Raw genomic sequence first — 23,080 nt, forward strand, 5'->3', positions numbered from 1 at the left:
AAAACACTACGCAACCATTAAAGCTCTCACCGTGAATAAATTGTCAACCAGTCACATGCTACATGGCATTGGTTATACAAGAAGGACTAGGATATATAATGAGAAACAGTGGGCCTCTTGTCCCCACCGCTTGCAAACATCTCGATAAGCTTGTGCTGAATTACACTAATCTTTAAAGAACCCACACTGCCCGAGGTACCTCAATCTTGAAGAGAAAACTCACACTTTGAAAACTAGTTTTTGCCAGTGTTTAATTTACTTTGGTTTTTGTCTGGGATCAGTATAAGCTTACGTTAGAATGACTTCAACCCTGAGCAGAGGGTACCATATTGCAGCATTCAGCTGGTATGCCTTCGTTGTGAAGAGTCTCGCTGCTAAGAATGAAGAGAAGCTACCACCAGGAATCTTTGTTTATGGAGGACCTTGGAAGTACCTTACTTTTTTGAATTTGGTAAGTACATTACTCATATCATCTAGTAATAATAGCAGTAGGACTAATACATTGGTGTACAATAACATATATTGCAGATTTGAAAAAAAAGGATAATGGAAAACAATAGTGTGGCTTGTAATATTTCAGTTATTACAAATGTCCTTCTTTGGACTGGCGGCACTGAATGATCTACAACCTGCGAAAAAGTCAGAGAGTACTCTGAACAGATGTAAAGACCTTCTCTTCTCTGTCTTTGCCTTCCCTGTGGGCATGGTGAGAAACAAATGTTTAAAAATCTTGCTTTTTCTAATCATAAAATAGAATTGTGCTACACATTAACTCCATGTTCTATGCATTCCATTTAGTTTGTTGTTCTACTTTTCTGGACCATCTTTGCCTATGACAGAGAATTAGTCTACCCGGCAACTATTGACACCTTCTTCCCTCCCTGGATAAACCATGCTATGGTCTGTAAATCTGCTTTTGTTTTTTTAACTACCGTATGCCAAAATTGAATGATCTTGATTCTCCTGCCATAAACAATCACTCATAATGAGTTATTCACACACTGTTTTCTCAGCACACATTTGTCCTTCCTATTTTACTGGGAGAAGTGCTGGTGCAGCCTCACATCTATCCACAGACTAAACATGCACTGGCAGCATTAGGAGGTGTGGGCTTGGCTTACTTATCTTGGTAAGTGTAACGTCAGCATATACACAACAGAATCTTGACAAAACATTTAATAGGCATATAGTTTACACACAAATATCACAGTATTTAAAACAATGAAATTCTTCTTGATTTATAACATGCATTTGAAGCTGACTGAATCTTTCATAAAGCCTGATGGGGCTAAAAGCACAGCAGTAACTAAATGTTCTTTTCATAACTAGTCCAGACTAGTCCAGTGCAGCAGTGTTTATCCTTTCACAATGCAAACAGCTTGAGGGGTAAAAGCTTCCTTCGAACCTTCAATAGTTGGCTCACATTCCGTAATGCTACCTACAGATTCTCATGTGTCTGATGGTACAAAACTCAGTTCTACCGTATGCTGTCGATGACATTCTTTATTCTTTTGAATTTTTTCCTGATACAATCTTACAATCACAGTCCTCAGTGTCAATGGGTGGAACATATGTGCACAAGACTAATTCTTTGAGACAAGTCAGTACAAGATCTTCTGACAGATACAGTTTATCTCTCTCTGAACATGTTCTGCAGGATTATATGGGTGTACTTGTCAGTTGGAATTTGGGTGTATCCCCTTCTTGGGCACTTCAGCACCGCTGGCTTGATGGGCTTCTTCTTTTTTAACATGTCGGTGGTGACAGTGCTCTACGTGATAGGAGACAAGCTCAACAGCCATGTCTGGAGTAAGATACATTAACATTACCACTATAGAGACAAACATGGAATCACATGTCCATTTGTGTCTAATCTCTGTCTCTCTTTTGTCTCCTCTAGGTAAGGACATGAACAAAATGAAAACAAAAGCAAAGTAATTCAGCCTCTCAGCCACTTCAAAATGGTCAAACAGTAATCACAAAAAAAACATTAAAGTTTTGAAAGAAGATGTAACACATTCTTCATCTTTCTAATTCAAAAAGTTAAATTTGTAAGCAATAAAAAGGCACCATTGCTCAAATAAATACACTCAGGGGTTTTGCTGCTACAGCATTTGTTGGTCTGGTTATGACAGTGTTTATACAGTCATTGGGTATGAGTATGACCAGTAGCGTTTGATGGCTAAAGTTAGTAAACCAAATTGCTGTATAACGCACATTACTATATTACATGATTGTTCTCTGCTTGTGCTACTGTAAGCATTTAGCTAAATGCTAAACTACTGTTAAGCAAACAGTAAACTACTTTCAGCATTCAGCTAAAATCTAGCTGTAGCATTATTCCATTACTGTCAGTTGTAGCCACAGTAGCTGCTGTGAAGCCAATGTTACATAGTTTCACTTTAAAGGGGTTAATCTGTGCTGAAGCTGTATACAACATACATTGTGTAACATTGTTATACACCAAGGGGTATTTAACATCATACAAACACTTGAATAATGCAATTTAAACTTCAAAGCAAGCATAATGAAGCAAGTAGCACTGACAGCAACAGCACAAGCAATCGTCCTGTTTCTATATTTTCATTTTATGCATTTCCTGATTAAAAAGAAGTGGCTGTTGAATGTAACATATCAGATGCTCTTTTCCCACAAAGTATACAGCCAGGCAATAAAGAAAGCAGTCAGGATCCACCATCAATATGATCACGTCCATATTAAGCAGCATTGAGTTCTCCTCTGCGCAAAGAGGAGGTTACTAATGTCAGGTTTGACCTGAATAAAGTGCATATGTTTCCATTAATCATGGAACATCTGGAGGGGCTGCAGGAATAACTGCACTTTTGGTAATCCAAAACACAATGCTGAAGAGCCTTGATTTGATGTCATCACATATCCATGGTTAAATCCAGAGACAGTGTGTGCTGTCTATTCATCTCTGTAAGTGGCCTTATTGCGGTCTTCTTTTAGAGGAAATCATGCGCCATGCAAGTCTCTGTAGCCTTTAAGATGGTGGAGATAGTTTGGATCTGCATCCACCAATCCAACTGAAAGGATCTTGGCCAATAAATGCACGTCTTCTTCACTCAGATCCTTCTGTCAAAGAGATGAATGTAAAATATATCATCTTAATTATCATAAATAATGGCAGCATTTTAACTTTGGATAGTTACTCACCTTCATGCTGTTGGCAGATGATTCAGGATACTGTATTTTTTTAGGATAAATTCCCTGTCAAAGAAATAAATCATTTCTGAGAATCACATTTCATTTCCTCCTTCCTTACATTGGTCACTTTGTCTAGCAGCTGCAGTGTAGTTTTTGTTTCTGTCTTTTAAAGGTTGAGTTATGTGTCTTATTCTTTATCCAAATTACATTTTAAAACACAAAATAATGCACAAGAGAAACACTGTAAAGGTTTGCTCACCTCTTTGAGTCCTTTGGAAAAGCACATTATGATGAAGAGAAGGCCAACAACGGTCTGAGCATTTTAAAGACACCAGTCAAAATTACATATAGATCACAGTCCTCATCAGACAAAAAAAATGGGATTCGTTGTCATGAAGAAAATTATAAAGAGTTTTTACTTACTCCCAGCAAGTGCAACATGTTTCTCTTCTTCTTCTTCGTTCTGTCCTGCTTGTGCGCTGATTTGTAACTTGTGTGAGCAAAATAAGTTCCTCCTGCTCTGAGACGTAAGTCACAAGGGAAAAACCCCAGCAAACCAGCAATACAGGATACACTACATTTCAACAAGCACCTGTTTGTCTGAAAGATGTTGATTATGAGACACATGCTGTTACGTAAAATGGGGTGTTGTTATGGAAAGAGGGCTATTATTGCCTTTCATTGTTGACGCAGTCTGAAGTTTAGAATCTAGCTGTCTGTCACCTACAAATAGAAATAAAAGAAAAGAGTTATTTATGCCTGGCCCATGACGTATGATGTCACATTTGAATGCAGCATTGAGAAACAAAAAAATCACCACCTGTCACCACCTGGCCATTTCAATTCTATCTACACCCCAAAATACTTTGGATCTGCGTATAGTGATAGATTTTTTTTTAAATAATTCATCGATCAACCTGACACCTTTACGGTCCCTTTCTGTGGTGTCTGTCCACTCAAAGTTTAATGGCATGTGTTGTGAAGCACCAGGAGTTTAACGTAACTAAGTAAATGTACTCGTGAGTATATTTTTGAGGTACTTGTACTTTACTTTAGTAGTTTTATTTAATTTAACTTTATACTTTTACTACACTACATTGAGTGGAAATTGTACTTGTTTGCTATTTTTTGACTTCTGTAGTTATTTAGAATTTTAATAGCAAATATAAGTCTATAAAATATTCTTTAAAATACAATACAATGTTATAAACAACCCAAAAGTATAAAACATATTTCAATTTAGCTCCACCTGGACCTGCTACAACAATAAAATGCTGCTTACATGTGAATACATGAACATAAACAATCAAAATATATACTTAATGATACTGGAACATTTGGGGTAACATTTCCCTGTGTTAAAAATACGTATTTTGTTATATATAATGTTGACATCATTTTTTAACAATTTTAATCTAATCTCATATATTAGAATTCTAGTGTTTTTTTAAAGTATAGATTTGAACTTAACTACACTTTATATATTGGACTGCATTCTTATTGGATCTGCATCTACCAATCCAACTGATAGGATCCTGGCCCAATAACTGCACATCTTCTTCACTCAGATCATTCTGTGGAAACAATATCCTATATAATTACAGCATATAACTTTGGATAGTTACTGAATGTCATGTTGTTGGCAGATGACTCAAGAAATTGGAATTTTGAAGGATGAATTCCCTGTCAAAAAAAAAAAAATCATTTCAGAGAATCACACTTTGTTTCCTACTTCCGTATTTTGCTCTCTTCCTCTAGCAGATGCATTTAGCCTATACAATATTTCAGCATTTCATTATTTACTACTAACTTCATTGTTAAGTTGCTTCACTACTAGTTACTTTTGTTTATAACCCCCAAAGGGGGGCAAAGATGTTTCATCTAGATACTATTTTGGTAGCAAGCATTTTGTGTGTGTGTGTGTGTGTGTGTGTGTGTGTGTGTGTGTGTGTGTGTGTGTGTGTGTGTGTGTGTGTGTGTGTGTGTGTGTGTGTGTGTGTGTGTGTGTGTGTGTGTGTGTGTGTGTGTGTGTGTGTGTGTGTGTAAAAAGTCCACTAGAGGGAGCCAAATGTTCCATATCAATTTATTATCAGGTTGACTTGATATGGTTTGAAAAAGGCAAATGAGGTCCAAGCCAGATAGTTCCAGATCCTTCCAGTAGATTCATAATTGTAAAGGTGTGCAAATAAATATTAGATTTTATATAATACTGATGTTGTGAATTTTTGGATAACTTTGATCAAATCATGTATTCAAACTCTGTTTTTTTTATAATATAGAGTTGAACTTTTCTACACTTTGATGCCTTTATATAGCCTGGAATTGGAATGTATTCTTGCTGCCTAATTTTCCTCATCATATTTATATATATATTTATATAATTTTCTTTTATTGTTAGTTGATATTAAAATGACAATATGAACCCCCCTCCCCAAGTTTATGTAGGAGTGTGTGTGTGTGTGTGTGTGTGTGTGTGTGTGTGTGTGTGTGTGTGTGTGTGTGTGTGTGTGTGTGTGTGTGTGTGTGTAGGAAGACGCATGCGCGTGTGCTCACCATCTAGAACATTGTATGCGTCGCGACATTCTTCGCCTCCATAAAGTAAAGTAAAAGCGAAAGAAGGAAAACTTCCGGTTAAATGAGTGTACCTTCAAATTAAAAGTTGATGATGTACCCTGAACTCCCCACACCAGAGAATTCTGCCCACACTTTTAAAATAAGGTGTTCAGATAATCCCGATAGTACTCTCAGTATCTAATGAAACTGGAGAGCACAGTTGATTAAATGCATTGTCTTGTACGCCAAGTACAAAACGAGTGATTTCAGGAAATACCGGAATTTCAGAGTTTAATGAAGCTAACTTGACGTGTTTCTACATAAGCACTGTACAGCAGTTGTTGACAGGCACTGGAGTGGAGGGATTGGGTAGAAATTAAAAATATATATTAATTGGCCTTTTATATATTAAATACTGAAAGTGTGCTGGTATGTGCGTTCTTAACAATCGGACAAGCTAGTGAGGAAAACCCTGGAAGACAAAATCATTGTCAGATCTGGCAGATTTGGTAAGATTTGCTATTTGGCTTCAACGAAGGACACTTAACATTAACGTTAGACCTGATTGTAACTTGTTTACTGCTTTCACAAGACGTAAAGGAGTAACGTTAACAGATCTTTAAGTTGCTCTACTTAGCTATGCAGTGAACTCTAAACGCTAACTGTCAGATACATTATGTTGCGACTAACGTTAGCTTGCTTACATTACAGCACTGTTGGAGAAAAGCTATGGAAACGTTACATCAATGTGACCACGTGTCGAACGCGTTTACTAAAATGCGTCCTTAAATCGTTAACCGTCATTTCTAACAGTAACACGTATAACGTTAATTAAGGCCAAATTAACTTAGTCAAGTCGCATCAGTCATGACTGCCTCGCTAGTCGCTTGTAATCTTGATGGTAAACGACTGTCAAGATGCATGCTAGCTGTCTTTATCCACGGTCTTCCAGAAAGAACAAGAAGAACAATACTTCAGTTTTTAATATTAAAAACATTTTCTTCAAATCTCAGAAAAATTTGGCAGCTATTGTTTTTATGATCAATACCTTAAACTCTCATTTGTGGGTTAAATATGTTTAAATGCAAATATTAATAATATATATTTAAAAACACGTTCAGACCTGTGCTTTTATTTGGAATTCCAGACGCCCCAAACGGAAGTCGTGTTATTCGATGATGTAGCTAACCTGACGTCATGTAACCGTTGATTTAACTGTAGCTAGCTTACCTGGTGGCTAATCTGTTTACATATTACGGGTCAGCTACGAGTTCACTGTAATTGTGATATAAATATACATGTATATCATTGAATCCCAAATATATTAATTAAGCTAGCGATGTTATTTAGCCATAACGTTATTTGGCTACCTTGCTAGTTGATACCAGCTGAACTGTATTTTGCAACCACCTAAAGTATGGATATTATGTGAATTTGCTCTGTAGGGCTAGCAATATTATCCGAGGTGTCTCTCTCGTTTTTTCACAGGGAGTGCCAAAGGGAAGGGCTACGATGCTGTGCTGGGGTAATGCTTCCTACGGACAGTTAGGCCTGGGTGGGATTGACGAAGAGATTGTGGTTGAGCCACGAAAATGTGAATTCTTTCACGGGAAGCAAGTGTGCGATGTGGGGTGTGGCCACAGACACACAGCCTTCCTGCTGGAGGATGGGACAGTATACACCTGTGGCTGCAATGACCTAGGACAGCTGGGACATGAGAAGTCCAGAAAGAAACCAGGTTGGTGATATGTTTATTGATTTAGTTACTTTTATGATCCTACTTGGTGAAATCATCCATCACATTTCTCTTTGTCTTCTATTAGAACAGGTTGTGGCCCTGGATGCACAGATCATACTGGCGGTGTCATGTGGAGAGTCCCATACGCTCGCCCTGAATGACAAAGGGATGGTTTTCTCATGGGGTCAGGGCTCAGATGGGCAGTTGGGCCTTAATAACTTTGAAGAATGTGTTCGTGTGCCTAGGTAAATTCTGAAACTAATGTTTCATATTTACTGATATGCCTGAAAAGTTTTTGGCTCGTTTTGCACAACACACTATTTGGTCACTCTTTCGTGTTGAAAGACACAATTGAAACTAGGGCTGGCAACGATTAAAATGTTTAAGCGGGATTAATCGCATGATTGACCATAGTTAACGCACGAGTTATTGCAAATCGATCACACATTTTTTTTATCCGTTCTAAATGTACTTTGAAAGGGATACTTTTCAAGTTTTTAATGCTCTGGCGAGCAGGCAAGTATGCTTGCTTTATGCAAATTATTGGAACAATCCAAAACAATAATGACTGTCTACAATATTCTCAAGAAATAACCTCAAATATGCTCAAAAAATATGCTGAAAACATAATGTGGCAAAATCAAGCCCATCAAGCAACAACAGATGGGCATATTGACCTGAATGTAGAGCTGGGCAATATATCGATATTATATCGATTATCGTGATATGAGACTAGATATCGTCTTAGAATTTGGATATTGTAATATGGCATAAGTGTTGTCTTTTCCTGGTTTTAAAGGCTGTATTACAGTAAAGTGATGACATTTTCTGAACTTACCAGACTGTTGTAACTGTTCCATTATTGCCTTTAGCCACTTAGTCATTATATCCACATTACTGATGATTATTGATCAAAAATCTCATTGTGTAAATGTTTTGTGAAAGCACCAATAGTCAACACTACAATATCGTTGCGGCATCGATATCGAGGTATTTGGTCAAAAATATTGTGATATTTGCTTTTCTCCCTATCGCCCAGCCCTACCTGAATGTGACATTACTAGTTAATACTGACACAATGTAGTGTCCCACTTAACACTTGTAAAGGTTAACTAAACATCAACAGACATATTGTATTAGTACATGCATTCATCCAAGTGTCTCCGTTGTAAACTATCTCGCACGAGGGGGAGGAGGGTTCTCTGCATCAGCCGTATGCTTGGCCAGCAAGTTGTATTTGAGACTTGACGTACAGACTGGTTCACATGATGAGATATATTCAAACATGTTCATATATTTAAAAATAAAAACACAAACAATGCTTATTTCTTTTCAGAAACATCAAGAGTTTGTCAGATGTACAAATTGCTCAGGTAGCCTGTGGATATTGGCACTCCCATGCACTTTCAAGAGGTGAGGATGGTTTGTACCCACATAAAGTACATTTATTCATTCAGTTTATTATGTTTTTTTTTTTTCTTTCACATGTTAAGACATTCTACGTTATGTCTATTTCTTTTCACAGGGGGCCAAGTCTTCTCTTGGGGCCAGAATCGATATGGACAACTTGGGCTAGGAATAAACGGACAGAGCATTCCCACGCCCCAAATCATTCAGTCTCTGCAGGGCATTCCTTTTGCCCAGATATCGGCAGGCGGTGCTCACAGCTTTGCCCTCACTCTCTCAGGAGCAGTGTTTGGTTGGGGTTGCAATAAGTTTGGTCAGCTGGGTCTCAATGACAGCAATGGTGGGTGGTCAACACCCTAAACTACTACTACTACTACTACTACTACTACTACTACTACTACTACTACTTGTGAGCATTCAAGTCCTCAACTCAGACTAATTGTCTGAAGGTCTTTTTCAGATCGGTCTTTCCCAGCCCTGCTGAAGTCTCTTAGATCGCAGAGAGTGATTTACATCTCCTGTGGAGAAGATCACACAGCAGCACTGACCAAGTTAAGTTATATACTTTTTGGTTATTTGATATGATATATATATTTCATTGTTATGTGTGTGTTTAAGACCTTGATTTGAATCAAAGTGGTTTGTGATAAAATGGTGGTGAATTCTTTGTTTTTTTACAGCCTTGGCCTTATAAAATATTTTTATTTTATAGTTTTAACCATCATTCAAATTATATTTTGGCCATCTTAATTGCTGAGATATGTTATTAGTATAGCCTTACAATGTGTTACAGAGTCTTAAGGGCTTTGTCAATTCAACCTTTCAGGCCAGTTTTAAACATTTAAACAGTCACAGTTTTACTAATATATATATATATATATATATATATATATATATATATATATAAGTGAAGATTGACGCAAACAAATGATGATGAAGGCGAATGTCATATCAGTTACATCATTAACTTTGTATGGCAATACTTGCCATGCAGTAGGTCATTGTTGAATCAGGAAGTAGTCCTTTACAATCTAATATGCTTTCAAATTTAGGTTTATAATCTTAACATCCAATTAATCTTCTCTTACCCCAATTCTCATCAATTAAGCAAGTTAGTAATGCTGTCAAGTAATATGAATGGTGGATGGGATTTTAAAAAGTAATTTATTTTCACTCACCAGGCAAACACTGCTACAATTTGTCTATAAGCAGCTAAACAACCATCATATTTTACCTACGGAAACCTATGTCTAGTTAAAGGTGCTCTAAGCGATGTCACACGTTTTTTAGGCTACAACATTTTTTGTTACATACAGCCAACATCCCCTCACTATCCGCGGGCTGCCGGTCCCCTGAACACACTGTAAAAAAGCAGCGGTCTCTGTAGACAGCCCAGGCTCCACAAATGGCAACAAAAAACAAACTGGGCCAACCTGCCCCACCAGACATAACAAACCGTGTTCCAGTGTTCCAGCCAATAACCGACAAGAAGGATTTGGGGGTGGGGTTTGGGGGGTTAGTGCGCGGAAGCATGGAAGGGAGGGGGAGGGGACGGGATGAGGAGGGAGGGAGGGGCGAGCTAGCCTCGTTTTGTTTGAAAATACTTTGAACGTCAACAAGAAGTGCCGTCACCCAAGTAGTTGGTGAATTTTAAAATGTCCACGGCTGGTGGATGAAGAGGCTCACTTCCTGTCTAGTAAGTTTCTGTTTCAGTAGTGGGCTGAAGTTGTGAAGGAGGATCTCTGCAGGTTAAAACACATCCCCGTGACGGTGTCTAGTGTTCTTTAGCTGGCTATTTCTTATTAATAAAAAAAATAAATTAAAAAAAACTGGATAAAGTCACTAAGTACAGTACAGTATTCATGTTCATGAGAAGGTCAGAATAACAGGTGTTGCTGATTTTACAGGAAGGAGGTGTGTTTACATTTGGAGCAGGAGGATACGGGCAACTCGGACATAACTCTGCAAACCATGAGATCAACCCTAGGAAAGTGTTTGAGCTCATGGGAAATGTAGTCACACAGATTGCATGTGGAAGGTAAAATATATGTGTATTTGTACACATTTTATTTCAAACATGGGGACACATGCATTTCTTTGTGTGTTGACATCACCGTGCATACTGTAATATTGAGTCATCAGTGTAAATGGATATCAAAGAACTAATCATTTTCTTAAATGACTTTAAGGCAGCACACGATTGCTTTCACACCCTCCCGTGAGAAGATGGACTCATTTGGGCTCGGTGGTAACGGGCAGCTTGGGACTCGCTCCACTTGCAACAGAAAAAGCCCCGCCCCCGTCAAAGGCCCCTGGGTTTCCTGCAATTCTCCAACAGATACAGGTGAGACACTGTCCATAAAGCTGCATTGAGTATTTTCTGTGGACTAGAAGGCAGAACAGAACAATGAATTTCCAGCAACAAAGAATTGATATAATAACTAGCTTATTAAGCTCTTTATGGCAGATTTTTTAAATTATATATCTGGTTTGATTCACTAAAAAACATCTGGTTTTTGGGGGGTTTCAGAGTCTCTTTTAGTTCATGGCAGATAATGTATTGTGTTAGGGCTGGGCAATATAACGATATATCGATATCGTGATATGAGACTAGATATCTTCTTAGATTTTGGATATCGTGATATGACATAGACGGTGTCTTTTCCTGGTTTTAAAGACATTACAGTAACGTGATGTACTTTTCTGAACTCACCAGACTGTTCTGGCTGTTCTATTATTTGCCTTTTCCCCACTTAGACATTATGTCCACATTGCTGATGATTATTTATCTAAAATCTAAGTGTGAAGATATTTTGTTAAAGCACCAATTGTCAACCCTAGAATATCGCCACAATATCAATATTGAGGTATTTGGTCAACAATATCGTGAGATCTGATTTTCTCCCTATCGCCCAGCCCTATATCGTTTAAACAAGCCCATGTCTGCCTACAGTCAAATGCTGGGGCTGGTGGTGAGACACATAGGCTCTGAACCATACACACTGGTGGTGAACCAAAAACAATGAGCTGAAAGATGCAGAAAGCTACAGGGTAGGCTGTTGATTCTCAGTGGAATCTGAAGTAGTAGCATTGATTTCATATTAATATTAAAAATATGATGGATCTTTAAGTTGACACGTTGTACTTCTACTCTATATATACATAGGTCATCCCAACCTCCTCTTCTTTCCAAACGTTTATTTATTGCCGTCATTGCATAACATTGCAGACTCGGAGCAGGGCTGTTTTGTCAAGAGGATTTATGCCGGAGGAGACCAGAGCTTTGCTCACTATTGCACTGCCAATGTAAGTTGTTATTATTCAAAGGCTTTGAGGTGCTTACAAATCTTATATATATTACAAGAATTGGATCTCTTAACATGCAATCAAATGATTTGTCAGCCCCTGATTCACCAGACGCTGCAAGGTTTATAAATGTTGGTCTGGTTTTTAATCATGTAATCGTGTGTATAAAGGAGCTCCTGATTATTTGTGATTTGTTTTGGGGTGGATTCTAGTAGTGCTTCATGTATTCTGTTTTGAACATCAGAGACCTGACATTTCTCAAGATGCAAGCACGTTGAAGTAAATACCACTTAGATTTTGCACATTTAAAACTTTTTGCCTTGAGATTTTGAAATTTGCCTCCTTAACTTTATTTTATACAAGTTCAAGATGGATTTATTTGTTTAAACTTTTTTGTAGAAACTCCAGAACATAGACGACGTGAGGATACAAGATCCCTACAGAAAGATCTGCACCTTGAATGAGGATATTATACACAAGTGGTGCAACCACTCCCCAGGAAGACTGCCACAAGAAATCTCCAAGTAAAGGGACCTCATGTTATTGGTGTTACAGTTTCTTCAAGTTCATTGTAGATGTTGTAGATGTATTTATTTTTTTCAATATTTTATTAGTTTTTACATTAACAAAGAACCAGACAGCTCAGAGCTTGCCAAATTACAACCGAGTAATAATGTACATTGTACATGTTACATCAACACACATTAGGACCATATCATATATGTCATTATTTGCATTAGAGTCATGTCAAAGGAAGAAGTTAAAGAATCTATGACTTATTTGTAAAGGCAAGGTGCAGACGCTCTTTCAGCAGTAAATCAACAAGATCACTAAGAAAGTAATCGAGAAGGGGTTGCCATATATTATTAAAAAAAAAAATGTTACCCTTTAAAATAGCGCTAAGATGTTCCGTAGGAAAAACCTTAAATGTTTCTCTGTAGGCTTCTCCTTAATCCACTGGAACAGAAATAGAGATCTTTTTTTATTACAGTTAAACAAGTTGTCATGAGTCTGTAACTTCTTTATATGATACGATACAACCAGTGGTGTAGTCTAGTTTCTTGTAGTGAGTATACTGTAATTTTTTCCCTCCCAGCATTAGACTCTCCCGTCCCAGAGCGATGACCCCATGGGGTTTTTGTAACGTTACCGCGTAAAGCATCAGCCTCACCTGGCTCATTTTCTGTAGTTTCTGTAACGTTAACGTCTGCGGCAGTGTCATCCGAAGCTGTAGTATAGCTTCAGCGGCAGGCTTACCAAATCACTGAGAGAGTGTAGTTTAAATTTGCTTTCGTTTCATATATCTACTTGAGTGATTCACATTTGTTAATTTCAAATTTGCGCAGAGAATGACTTCCAAGCAACTGTGTTGTTGTTCCTAGGCGAACACAGACGGTGTGAAAGTTCTCTCACCAAACAATCATCGTTACGTAAACGGTATCTTTGCGTTTTTGGAAGGCGGGTATACTGAAATCCTTGACCTTTCCTAGTGGGTATACTCCATATACCTGCGTATCACGTAGACTACACCACTGGATACAACTCTATTGTCAGTTCACACCGAAATTCATTTAGCGTTCCCGAGCAGCTCCGCTCAAAAAGAAGAAATAAAAATGAAAAATACACACAGAGCTAGACAACACTTACACATATAGTACAAAGATGAAGACATGTCAACAGCCATGGCATAGAAACGTGTTTCATGATATCCTCGGGTCCAGATCTTAATTGGCAGCAAACTGATTTTGGTTTAGCAACAGGATAGACTGATGTATTAGAGTTCTTAAGCCCGTCCTAACTAAACGAAGGGACTCATCGCCGGTTAGAAGGCAGAAGTTGGTATTCATAATTTAAAACGGGATTCTTCGTTTTTAGCTGAAAAAGAGACAGAGCAGGGACCCTTTACTAAATATAATGTATAAAATTGAGTTGCATATTAAACTGTACCTACAATAACGTGTAGGGTGGCCTAGAGCCTTTATATGCCTTTTTATGGTGCATACAATACTAAGATATTAACATAATTGTCGAAATAGTGGGTCATGTTTTAATGTTAAAATGTTGAACCGTGAATCCTTGAGCTTAACTATCTGTGGATGGCTACCTTACCTACAGTCCAGTAAGCCTATCATGAATGTTGTGTAAATTAAAAATAGATTTAGCTTTACAAATATGTTGGATTCATGTTAATGTACACTTTTAAACAATGATTTGGTGGCCCCCCTGCAGCAACTCTGAGGCCCCCATAGGGGTCCTGGACCCACTGTTGAAGCTCTCTGATTTCAAACATGAATGGAGTCAGAAGAGATGCTGTTAGCAAGTCTGAGCGTGCTCTTCTTGTGGATTGTTTGAAAGGACTGTGCAACAGGTTGCTAACTTTGAGTTGATTGTATAATTTAGTTTTAAGTTTAGCAGATAGGCTGCTGAGTCAGGCTGTGATGCAGTACAGCATGATGTCACTGAATCACTGAGTTATGAAATAGAGAAATAATCTTGCCGCTGGTTCCAAAAGAACTAAGCCTACGGAGGAAGTTCCGTAAAAGTGCTGCTGTATCTTTTTGCAAATGTGCTCTATGGAGATTTTCTTGTGAAAAATCGTCCCACTAATGACTCACTTTGATGATTCCTTTAGTGAGATTGACCTCGTGTTCTCCTCAGCAAGCTGCCTCAATGGATCCTTTCTGTCAATGAGGTAATCACATTTTAGATTCACTCCATTTTCATCGACAGTCTGCTCTAAAAGTCTTCATTATTATCAAATCCAATGCATTTTCTTTACGCATTTGATCCTTCTTATTCACACACTATTTGCAACTGATGTATGTCTAAATTGAGAACTCCTTACCACGTTAGTAACCTTGAAGTATCAGACCTACTCCCAGGTGGGGCTTTTTTTTGTTACAGTCAGTGTGTATTGTCTAGACCAGAGCGGCACTAAGTTACCAGTTGTCTTTACAGTCCTATATTAAACTGTCTGTTTCTTTTCCACAGTCATCCAGATCACTACAGTACCAGCAGTAAATGTTCAGGGGTGGATATGAACCAGGCTCGCCTCCTGTTTCACAGACTGGTCCAACAAGATCACCCTGAGATCGCTCAGCAGGTCAGCGGTCACAAACAAATCCTGCTGTTGCTGCACCATTATCCACGTTGCTGTTTTCCCACTAGTTTATTGCAACCATTACATAAAATGTATATTGTTCTTTATGCTTTACATATTTGCTGTAAATGTGCATAGCAGTCCTCCTGCACAATTTGCAGAAATTGCAATCCATTGTTGGATTTAATTGAGATTAGTATATATATATTTTATAACAGTCAGTGGCGTAGCGCAGAAATCTGTGCCCCAAACATACAGTATGTACCCCCCTTCCCCTTATACATCAATTGTCATACCTGTACATATTGCTGAATCAACAAGTAAACACAATCACATGTAATGGTTAATAGGGTTTACTACAAGCCAGACCCACATCAAGATGTTGGGTCTGGGAACTCACCATTGGCAGGGCTCAATCCGAGGGGCGGGATAAACGGTTGTCTTTCAAATTCCCTCTGCACGCAATAGGATAGCGCTATAACCAGGCAGAGCAACGAAGAAGGTAGCGGAGCTAGTTGATAGATTCAACTTTTGTCGTATCCGGTCGGCAAAACTCTGAACACATCTTCCTTTTTGAAGAATGACTTCAGTGCCGTTCGTTGTTCTTTTCTCAAAGAAAAGCTGAACTCCTTCGGGTCACTGGGACCCGAAGGACCACACAAAGGTTAACACAGTGTTTATGAAACTAGCATTGATTCAGGAGATGCATCAATGAGGGATTATCACATTATTCATAACAGACCTGTATTCTTTGTTCTGTCCCCCTCAGATTGCTGCCAGTCTGGAGAAGAACCTAATTCCCAGACTAAGCAACTCTCCTCCAGACATTGAAGCCCTGAGACTCTACCTCACTCTCCCCGAATGCCCTCTCTTCAGTGACCGAAATAATTACGTGACCATCGCTATCCCGTTTGCCAAATCACTCCTCAGTCTGAAAGAGGCTCCACTGAAGGTGCTAGGTAGGATGAAGAATGTTTTTAAATTTTTTTTTATGCCAAAAATAATCCAACAATTCCTTTGAAAATGTCTGCTTTTCATCTTTCTTTCTTTCTTTCTTCTTACGAAATGTTTGGTCTTGGTATTTGCATTAGGAAACTGGTGGTCTACGTTTGAGCCCCGAGTCTTCCAGCGGCTGGTCGAGTTGTACAAGGGAGTGGTGGTGTATCTGCTTCAGATGCACAAGATGGGCATTCCTTCGGTAGAGCAGAGAATTTTCACCTGTTTCCTGGACACGTCCCTCCGACTCCTGGAGATCCTGCACATGGTGAGAAACGAAGAAGAAAAAAAAAAAGATTCCATGGATTTGTGTTAGAACAGCTGCCGCGTGTACGTCATACAGTACCTGGAAGAACTGTTGATAACATCCATTTTTCTTTTGCTTCAGGTGAGTGAGAGAGCAGGACACATCATTCAGTACGATAAATTCTACATCCATGAGTTGGATGACCTGATAGACATCCGAAATGACTACGTCACATGGATTCAGAGGCAGATGTACCCAATGGTGAGTCCCCTGTTGATAATATCATGCTAACTACATTCGTCTACATTTAGGCATCCGTGTGAACCATTTGTTTATGCCTCTGTATCCTCAGGGTCCTGATGGTGGGGTCACTCTGTGCAGGTATCCCTTTGTGTTTGACGCCCAAGCGAAGACCACACTGCTTCACACTGATGCTGTCATACAGATGCAGGTAAATAAGGAGCTGAATCTAGTGCTGTCAAACGATATATTACATCTTTGAAGCATATAAAGGTGTCAATAATTCATCATCCCCCCTTGTCATATTGGTAGATGGCAGTGGACCAGGCACAGATGCAAAACTTCAGCTCCATGTTCATGCCAGCGGTGGAATCTGTCAACCCGTGCCTCATCCTCATCGTCCGGAGGGAAAACATTGTTGGAGACACCATGGAAGTCCTCAGGAAGTCCAAGAACGTTGACTACAAGAAACCACTCAAGGTAAAAGCTGCTATAATAATTAGGGATGCACCGAATCCAGATTTGGAGTTGGGGTTCAGCGACCAGCGTATCGCGCGTGGTGCAAGCGTAGGGTTCGGTGGAAAAAAAATTCTAAGGTTCGGCAGAAACTTAACCCCGTCAAAAAGCCCAATATTCGTCCGAAGCCGAATCCTGGATTTGGTGCATCCCTGATGATAATAATAATTATTTTCCATTAACAATGGAACAAATGAGTGAAGTGTATGTGAAAGGTGCTCGCAGTGACGACCCCATAGATAATAACTCTGCGGGTCCTCTCAGCGTTCTAGCGTCTTTCAGCTTGTTATTTTGGCATTTTTGGTTCAGTCTCATTGCAGCAGGCAGCTGTTTCCAGCAAAAAAATAAAAAAGGAAGCTCTAAAAACCCACTGTACACTACCTGCCCAGCACCATCCAGCACAAAGAAAGTTAACAAATAGTTGGTGAGCATAGTGGAGCATTTAGCTGCTTAAAAGACCGATATTTCCCTCAGAAGTTGGTGGAAACCAAAGCAGAGCTAAAAAAAAAAAAAAAAAAAAAGAGGGTTCAGGGAATTTTTGGACTTACATTCATCAGGTGGACACAACACTGACTCATGCTCAGGTTGAAAATAAATGTAATGATTTCATACAGGTTGTCTAATTTAAGGGATTATGTCAATAATTAAATAATTCATGATATCAGGACATGGCTATATGGATGGGTTCATTAAATATGATGTAGCTTCAAGTGTTAATGGCAGATGATAATTCGGAGAAGAGGCCGTTGATGCAGGAGGCGTGAGAAAGGAGTTCTTCCTCCTGATCATGAAAGAGCTGCTGGATCCAAAATATGGGATGTTTCGTTACTACGAGGAGTCCAGGCTCATCTGGTTTTCAAACAAGGTACATACTCTATACAAATATATATATATATATATATATATATATATATATATATATATATATATATATATATGCGTAACCAAAATGCATCACTACTACAAACCCAGGAAGACAGTTTTCTCCCCTTATTGGTCCGATGTGTCTGGAGCAGGAGCTAGAAAGTAAATACAGGAGGAGAAGGTTGTGTCTTCTGTCCAAAATGACCCGCACCTAGGGGGTAAATGCTCCAGGGTTCAATCAAACCAAACTCAACGAGGTCCTGCCTTAGTGAAAATGCCCTTAAAACGCCCTCAGTGATGGGGACACTGAAGTGATCGTATTACGGATTTGGTCCTTTCCGTATCCCTCGCAGACTTTTGAGGACATCGACTTGTTTAACCTGATCGGGATCATCTGCGGCCTGGCCATCTACAACCTCACTATAGTGGAGCTCAACTTCCCTGTGGCGCTTTACAAGAAGCTCCTGAAGAGGAAGCCGACACTGGATGACCTGAAAGAGCTAATGCCAGATGTGGGAAGGTCAGATCAAGGAACAGTCATCTGAGGTTCCCATTTAACATGTTTGTGAATGTCAGTTTACCATGGTATTCTCTGAACTGCATCTGAAATTGAGTCTTTTACTGTTAATTATATTACCACACAGAGTTATTTGAAAGATAATAAGAAAGTGAAAGAAAGTGTTCAAGCTATGTCTGTTTTAAGAAAATAATGGGAAACGTTCTTTCTCCTCTTAAACTAGGAGTCTGCAGCAGTTACTGGACTACACAGAAGATGACTTGGAGGAAGCCTTCTGCTTGAACTTCACAGTAAGATGATTGTCAAACAACGGTCTCTGTGGTGCATGAAGTGTAAAACACATAGTTGTGATTTCTGTATATCATAGCAGCAATATCTTAACACGGTCTATTTTTTCAGATCACAGAGGAAAACTATGGTGCCACAGAGGTCTTGGAACTGGTACCGAATGGCGAAGACATCAATGTCAATCAGTCAAACAGGTTCAATTGTCTCAGTCATTGTGTTAACCAATAGCAGATGTTGTTTAAAGGAATAGTTTGACATTTTTGGAAATATGCCTTTTTGCTTTCCTGCCGAGAGTTAGATGAAAAGATCGACAACACTCTCTCGTCCGTACAGTAAATATGGAGCTGAAGCCAGTTAGCTTAGCATAAAGACTGGTAACCGGGCAACATGGCATCATGACTTTGCGTAAACGTACACGCCACTTTCCTAAAGCCAAATGGCGTGTTATCTGTATGCATTTTGAGCTTTCCACATGTATGTCTACGCTGCAAACAGTGGATGTAAACGCCACGTGGCGTCTTATCGCGAGAACGTGCTGTACTATCGCGAGAACGTCACGCGTGTAAAAAAAAAAAAACAAAGTTGGGTTTAGGAAAAGAACATTGGGAAAGGCTTCAGTAACACAAAAAACAACAAAAACACGACGGTGACCAACGTCACACGCTTAGGAAAACAAACGGTTGGGTTTAGGAAAGAAACATTGGGGAAGGCTTAAAAAAATTATTAACAAAAGCTACACGCGGGACGCAATGATTCCTGTGATTTACACATCCGCCACCCCAACCAACCTCCCTCCGCAGATTTACGTCCTTTCATACTACTCGTTATGGCGAAAATTCACACGTAATGTAGGTCAATGGCGACCGAACGGCATTGATAAACACGCTAAAAAGCAATTATGCATCTTGATAACATGCAAAAGCGGCATACGAATTGGCGTGTCATACATACGCCACTTGATGAGATCAGTCTGAACAGGGGAACAGCTAGCGTGGCTCTGTCCAAAGGTATCAAAATCCCCCTACCACCTCTAAAGTTCACCAATTAAAAGTTTGCATCATCCGTTTAAAAGACTGAAGTGTAAAAACACATTTTCACAAATCGTTTCCCAAAATGTCAAACTTAAGACTCTGTGTTTAGTGAAGTCTCTCTGCTTCGGAACGAACCTTTTTAAAAAGGTCCAATGTGTGGGAATTTCTCCCATCTAGCGTTGAGATCATATTTCGCAATCAACTCTCTGGCACCACGCAGTTCAGAGTACGTATTACAGCTACGGCAGCCTTCACGCTTCAAAAAGCCGGTCTCTTGCTCTTTTCGATATCCTTTTTCTTTTTTCTGGGCGAAGAAGACTCCTGTTCCTGAAATTTAGATTTTCAATACATGTGGTCCTCCATGTATCCTTCTTCAAACTTGCCAGGGGACGCGAAGCTACGATACCCATTAGCAGCATTAGCAGCACCTGTGACTTTATCATCTGACAGCGAAAGGCGGCGCAGTATGTCCTTTACCGGCTAACGTATTTCAAGATGGCGCATGAATATGGAGCGTCTACCCCAGTTCATGCGAATGCAAATGTAAAATTTCAAGCCAAAAGGAATACTTGGAATGGATGGTGGTGGTAAATATTCATGAAAAAGGACAAGTTTGTGAATGGGCAACCCAGATTTTGATAATTAACAACTAAACGCACACGTTGCACACTGGACCTTTAACCACTAAATTGTTCTCGTTTTACAAATCTGGTCATATTGCTGTATTCCCCCCCTGTATTTTGCACATCACGTTTACAAAAATCACTTTACTTTTATATGGATTCCTTCTTTCTTCCTTTAGGCAAGACTTCGTCAATGCATACGTGGACTACGTGTTCAACACATCAGTGGCCCCGCTGTTTGAGTGCTTCTACGCAGGCTTCCACAAGGTGTGCGGTGGGAAGGTTCTAGAGCTGTTCCAGCCAAATGAGCTGCAAGCCATGGTCATTGGCAACACCAACTATGACTGGACGGAGCTCGAAAAGGTCTCGTTTCACATAATGACGAACGGAAAGGTCATCTCACCTTCTTTGTCAAAATCAGACGAGTAATTTAAAATGGTACACAACTTTTGTCTCCACCTTTCAGAGCACTGAATACAAAGGGGAGTACTGGGCGGACCATCCCACCATCAGGCTCTTCTGGGAGGTGTTCCACAATCTTCCTTTAGAGAAGAAAAAACAGTTTCTCTGTAAGTGCTGCCCCACCATGCATGGCTTGTTTTAAAAAAAAAAAAAAAAAATTAAAAAAAAATTGTATGTGCATCTTGAAAAGTGAAACTCTGGCCTTTTTACAGTGTTCCTCACAGGAAGTGACCGCATACCCATTTTGGGCATGAAAAGCCTGAAGCTGGTGATCCAGCCAACCGGTGGCGGGGAGCATTACTTACCTGTGGCCCACACCTGCTTCAACCTGCTGGACCTGCCCAAGTACAGGAGTCTGGAAACCCTCCGGGAGAAGCTTCTACAGGCTATAGATCACAACCAAGGCTTTAATCTGGCCTGATGGTCCACAGAAATGCCTAGACTGTTGACGGCAACCACATTACCAAATGTTTTGTTTCACAGTCTGGATTCTGCTGTAAGAACTGAACACTGGGTGAAAAAAAAACGAGAAGGCCACATGGCACTAGAACTGATTAAGAGTTGGATGTCTAAACTTACGTCGGTAATCTTGACTTTAATTTTCCAGCTCATTTTTTTTTTTTCAGCTTTTTGCCCCTCACAGTATTTGCTCTATTACAAGTCAAATCACATTTGATATGGCTCTTGTAGATGATTTTCTTTGTTTGGATAGGAGGAGTATGATGATGCAAACTACTGGTATATGCAGGGAATGCATACAGCAACGAGAATACCTGTAAAATTCAATGAAATGCAGTAGCACTACCTTTCTGAAGCTTATAATGTAATGTTATGGGGAGATTTTTCTGTTATGTCTAGCTATACTGGTGGTGGGGATATACACACAGTGGCCTCAAAATGGACCAGATTTAAATCAAAACCTTTCAGACAGGGTCTTAACAAAAATGCCACATTTTAAGCTCCATTGTGGTGGTGATGTGGTAGTAGTTGCTGCATGGCTACTGCAGTGAATCATATTGTATTTTACAGGACATACTGATGTTGTGTCCATACCCTGTGCATGAAGTGTCTGAACCCAGACAATGTAAACTAACTCTTTATTTCACATGAGTATGTTGTGAGATTTGTTTCAGAGCAGTTTGCTTTAGATCCAGAGTGGATTTTCTTCGGCTGTCAGCCTTAAAACAATCCACGAATAAAAAAAGTACAGCCACTGAAACAAATCTGAGTTACTTTGGGGATAATCTCGCTTTGCCAGACAGTGCATACAGCATTACGGGATGGGAGAAAAAAAAACATGCTCTGGTTTATTGGCATTTCTTTAAACCAATCACAATCGGCATGGGCGGTGCTAAGCTCCGCTGTAAAATAGCCTCGGGAAGGAACTTGTTGTAGGAAGGACAGTGTGCGTTCAAAGCTGTTAAGTCGTGCGTGAGAAAACTCAGCTTGGACAGATAGTCTAACTGGCCGTCTGGATTTACCCTGCAGAGATCTGAGGAGCAGTTAACCACAGTCCTCAGAAATCCAGAGTTTAAAATGCCAACACGAAGAAAGCGGAAGGAAACACATCGGCAAAACAGACGTGCATCCAGCGGAATTTCCTACTGCACCGGAGCAATCCCGAAAGTGGAACGTCGAGGATATAGATAGGCATGGGCCAGTTACCGGTTTCAAGGTATACTGAGGTTTGAAAATAAATAAATAAAAATCACTAAAACATTGTCATACCGTGGTAGGAGCTGTATTTTAAAAGTGCAGTTTAGAAATCCCTCTCCCTGCCAGTGTGCAGTGGGTTAACATAAACTTGTGTTCAATGGAAAAGTTTTTTTTTTTTTACCCAAACATTTCAAAAAATAATACATTTATAGCTGTCATTGCAATACCGTAATACCTTGAAACAGTGATATTTTTGCTGAAGGTTATCCTACTGTCAGAATCTCCTACCGGCCCATGCCTAGATATAGAGTACTTTGGGGATAAAAGACCTGTTAGAAAGGCATTAAGGAGTCTTCCTGGATCATTGG

General features: G+C 39.5%; 2 protein-coding genes across 2 annotated transcripts; both read left to right on the forward strand.

Annotated features, from left to right (window-relative positions):
• Window positions 1–108: 108 nt before the first annotated feature.
• LOC120547833 (androgen-dependent TFPI-regulating protein) lies at window positions 109–3,265 on the forward strand. Its single transcript, XM_039783532.1, has 6 exons — window positions 109–451; window positions 581–706; window positions 799–900; window positions 1,014–1,129; window positions 1,658–1,809; window positions 1,901–3,265. The coding sequence occupies exons 1-6, from the start codon at window positions 299–301 to the stop codon at window positions 1,936–1,938; spliced, it is 687 nt and encodes a 228-aa protein (XP_039639466.1). The 5' UTR covers window positions 109–298; the 3' UTR covers window positions 1,939–3,265.
• Window positions 3,266–6,080: 2,815 nt separating this feature from the next.
• herc4 (HECT and RLD domain containing E3 ubiquitin protein ligase 4) lies at window positions 6,081–22,275 on the forward strand. Its single transcript, XM_039783534.1, has 24 exons — window positions 6,081–6,230; window positions 7,210–7,459; window positions 7,545–7,704; window positions 8,796–8,872; window positions 8,985–9,206; window positions 9,327–9,418; window positions 10,774–10,904; window positions 11,056–11,210; window positions 12,096–12,172; window positions 12,572–12,696; window positions 14,805–14,864; window positions 15,164–15,275; window positions 16,042–16,231; window positions 16,364–16,536; window positions 16,657–16,776; window positions 16,868–16,966; window positions 17,068–17,245; window positions 18,003–18,136; window positions 18,489–18,655; window positions 18,876–18,942; window positions 19,052–19,134; window positions 20,774–20,957; window positions 21,061–21,163; window positions 21,269–22,275. The coding sequence occupies exons 2-24, from the start codon at window positions 7,234–7,236 to the stop codon at window positions 21,475–21,477; spliced, it is 3,144 nt and encodes a 1,047-aa protein (XP_039639468.1). The 5' UTR covers window positions 6,081–6,230; window positions 7,210–7,233; the 3' UTR covers window positions 21,478–22,275.
• The last annotated feature ends 805 nt before the right edge of the window (window positions 22,276–23,080 follow it).

Source organism: Perca fluviatilis, chromosome 19 (assembly GCF_010015445.1).
Source record: "Perca fluviatilis chromosome 19, GENO_Pfluv_1.0, whole genome shotgun sequence".
In the NCBI taxonomy this organism is placed as follows: domain Eukaryota; kingdom Metazoa; phylum Chordata; class Actinopteri; order Perciformes; family Percidae; genus Perca; species Perca fluviatilis.

Coding starts and splice junctions, on each gene's coding strand:
- LOC120547833 (XM_039783532.1), top strand. CDS start 299: ATGACTTCAACCCTGAGCAGAGGGTACCATATTGCAGCATTCAGCTGG. Junction 452..580: donor ACCTTACTTTTTTGAATTTG/GTAAGTACATTA, acceptor GTAATATTTCAG/TTATTACAAATGTCCTTCTT. Junction 707..798: donor TTGCCTTCCCTGTGGGCATG/GTGAGAAACAAA, acceptor CATTCCATTTAG/TTTGTTGTTCTACTTTTCTG.
- herc4 (XM_039783534.1), top strand. CDS start 7,234: ATGCTGTGCTGGGGTAATGCTTCCTACGGACAGTTAGGCCTGGGTGGG. Junction 7,460..7,544: donor GAAGTCCAGAAAGAAACCAG/GTTGGTGATATG, acceptor GTCTTCTATTAG/AACAGGTTGTGGCCCTGGAT. Junction 12,697..14,804: donor CTGCCACAAGAAATCTCCAA/GTAAAGGGACCT, acceptor TGATTCCTTTAG/TGAGATTGACCTCGTGTTCT.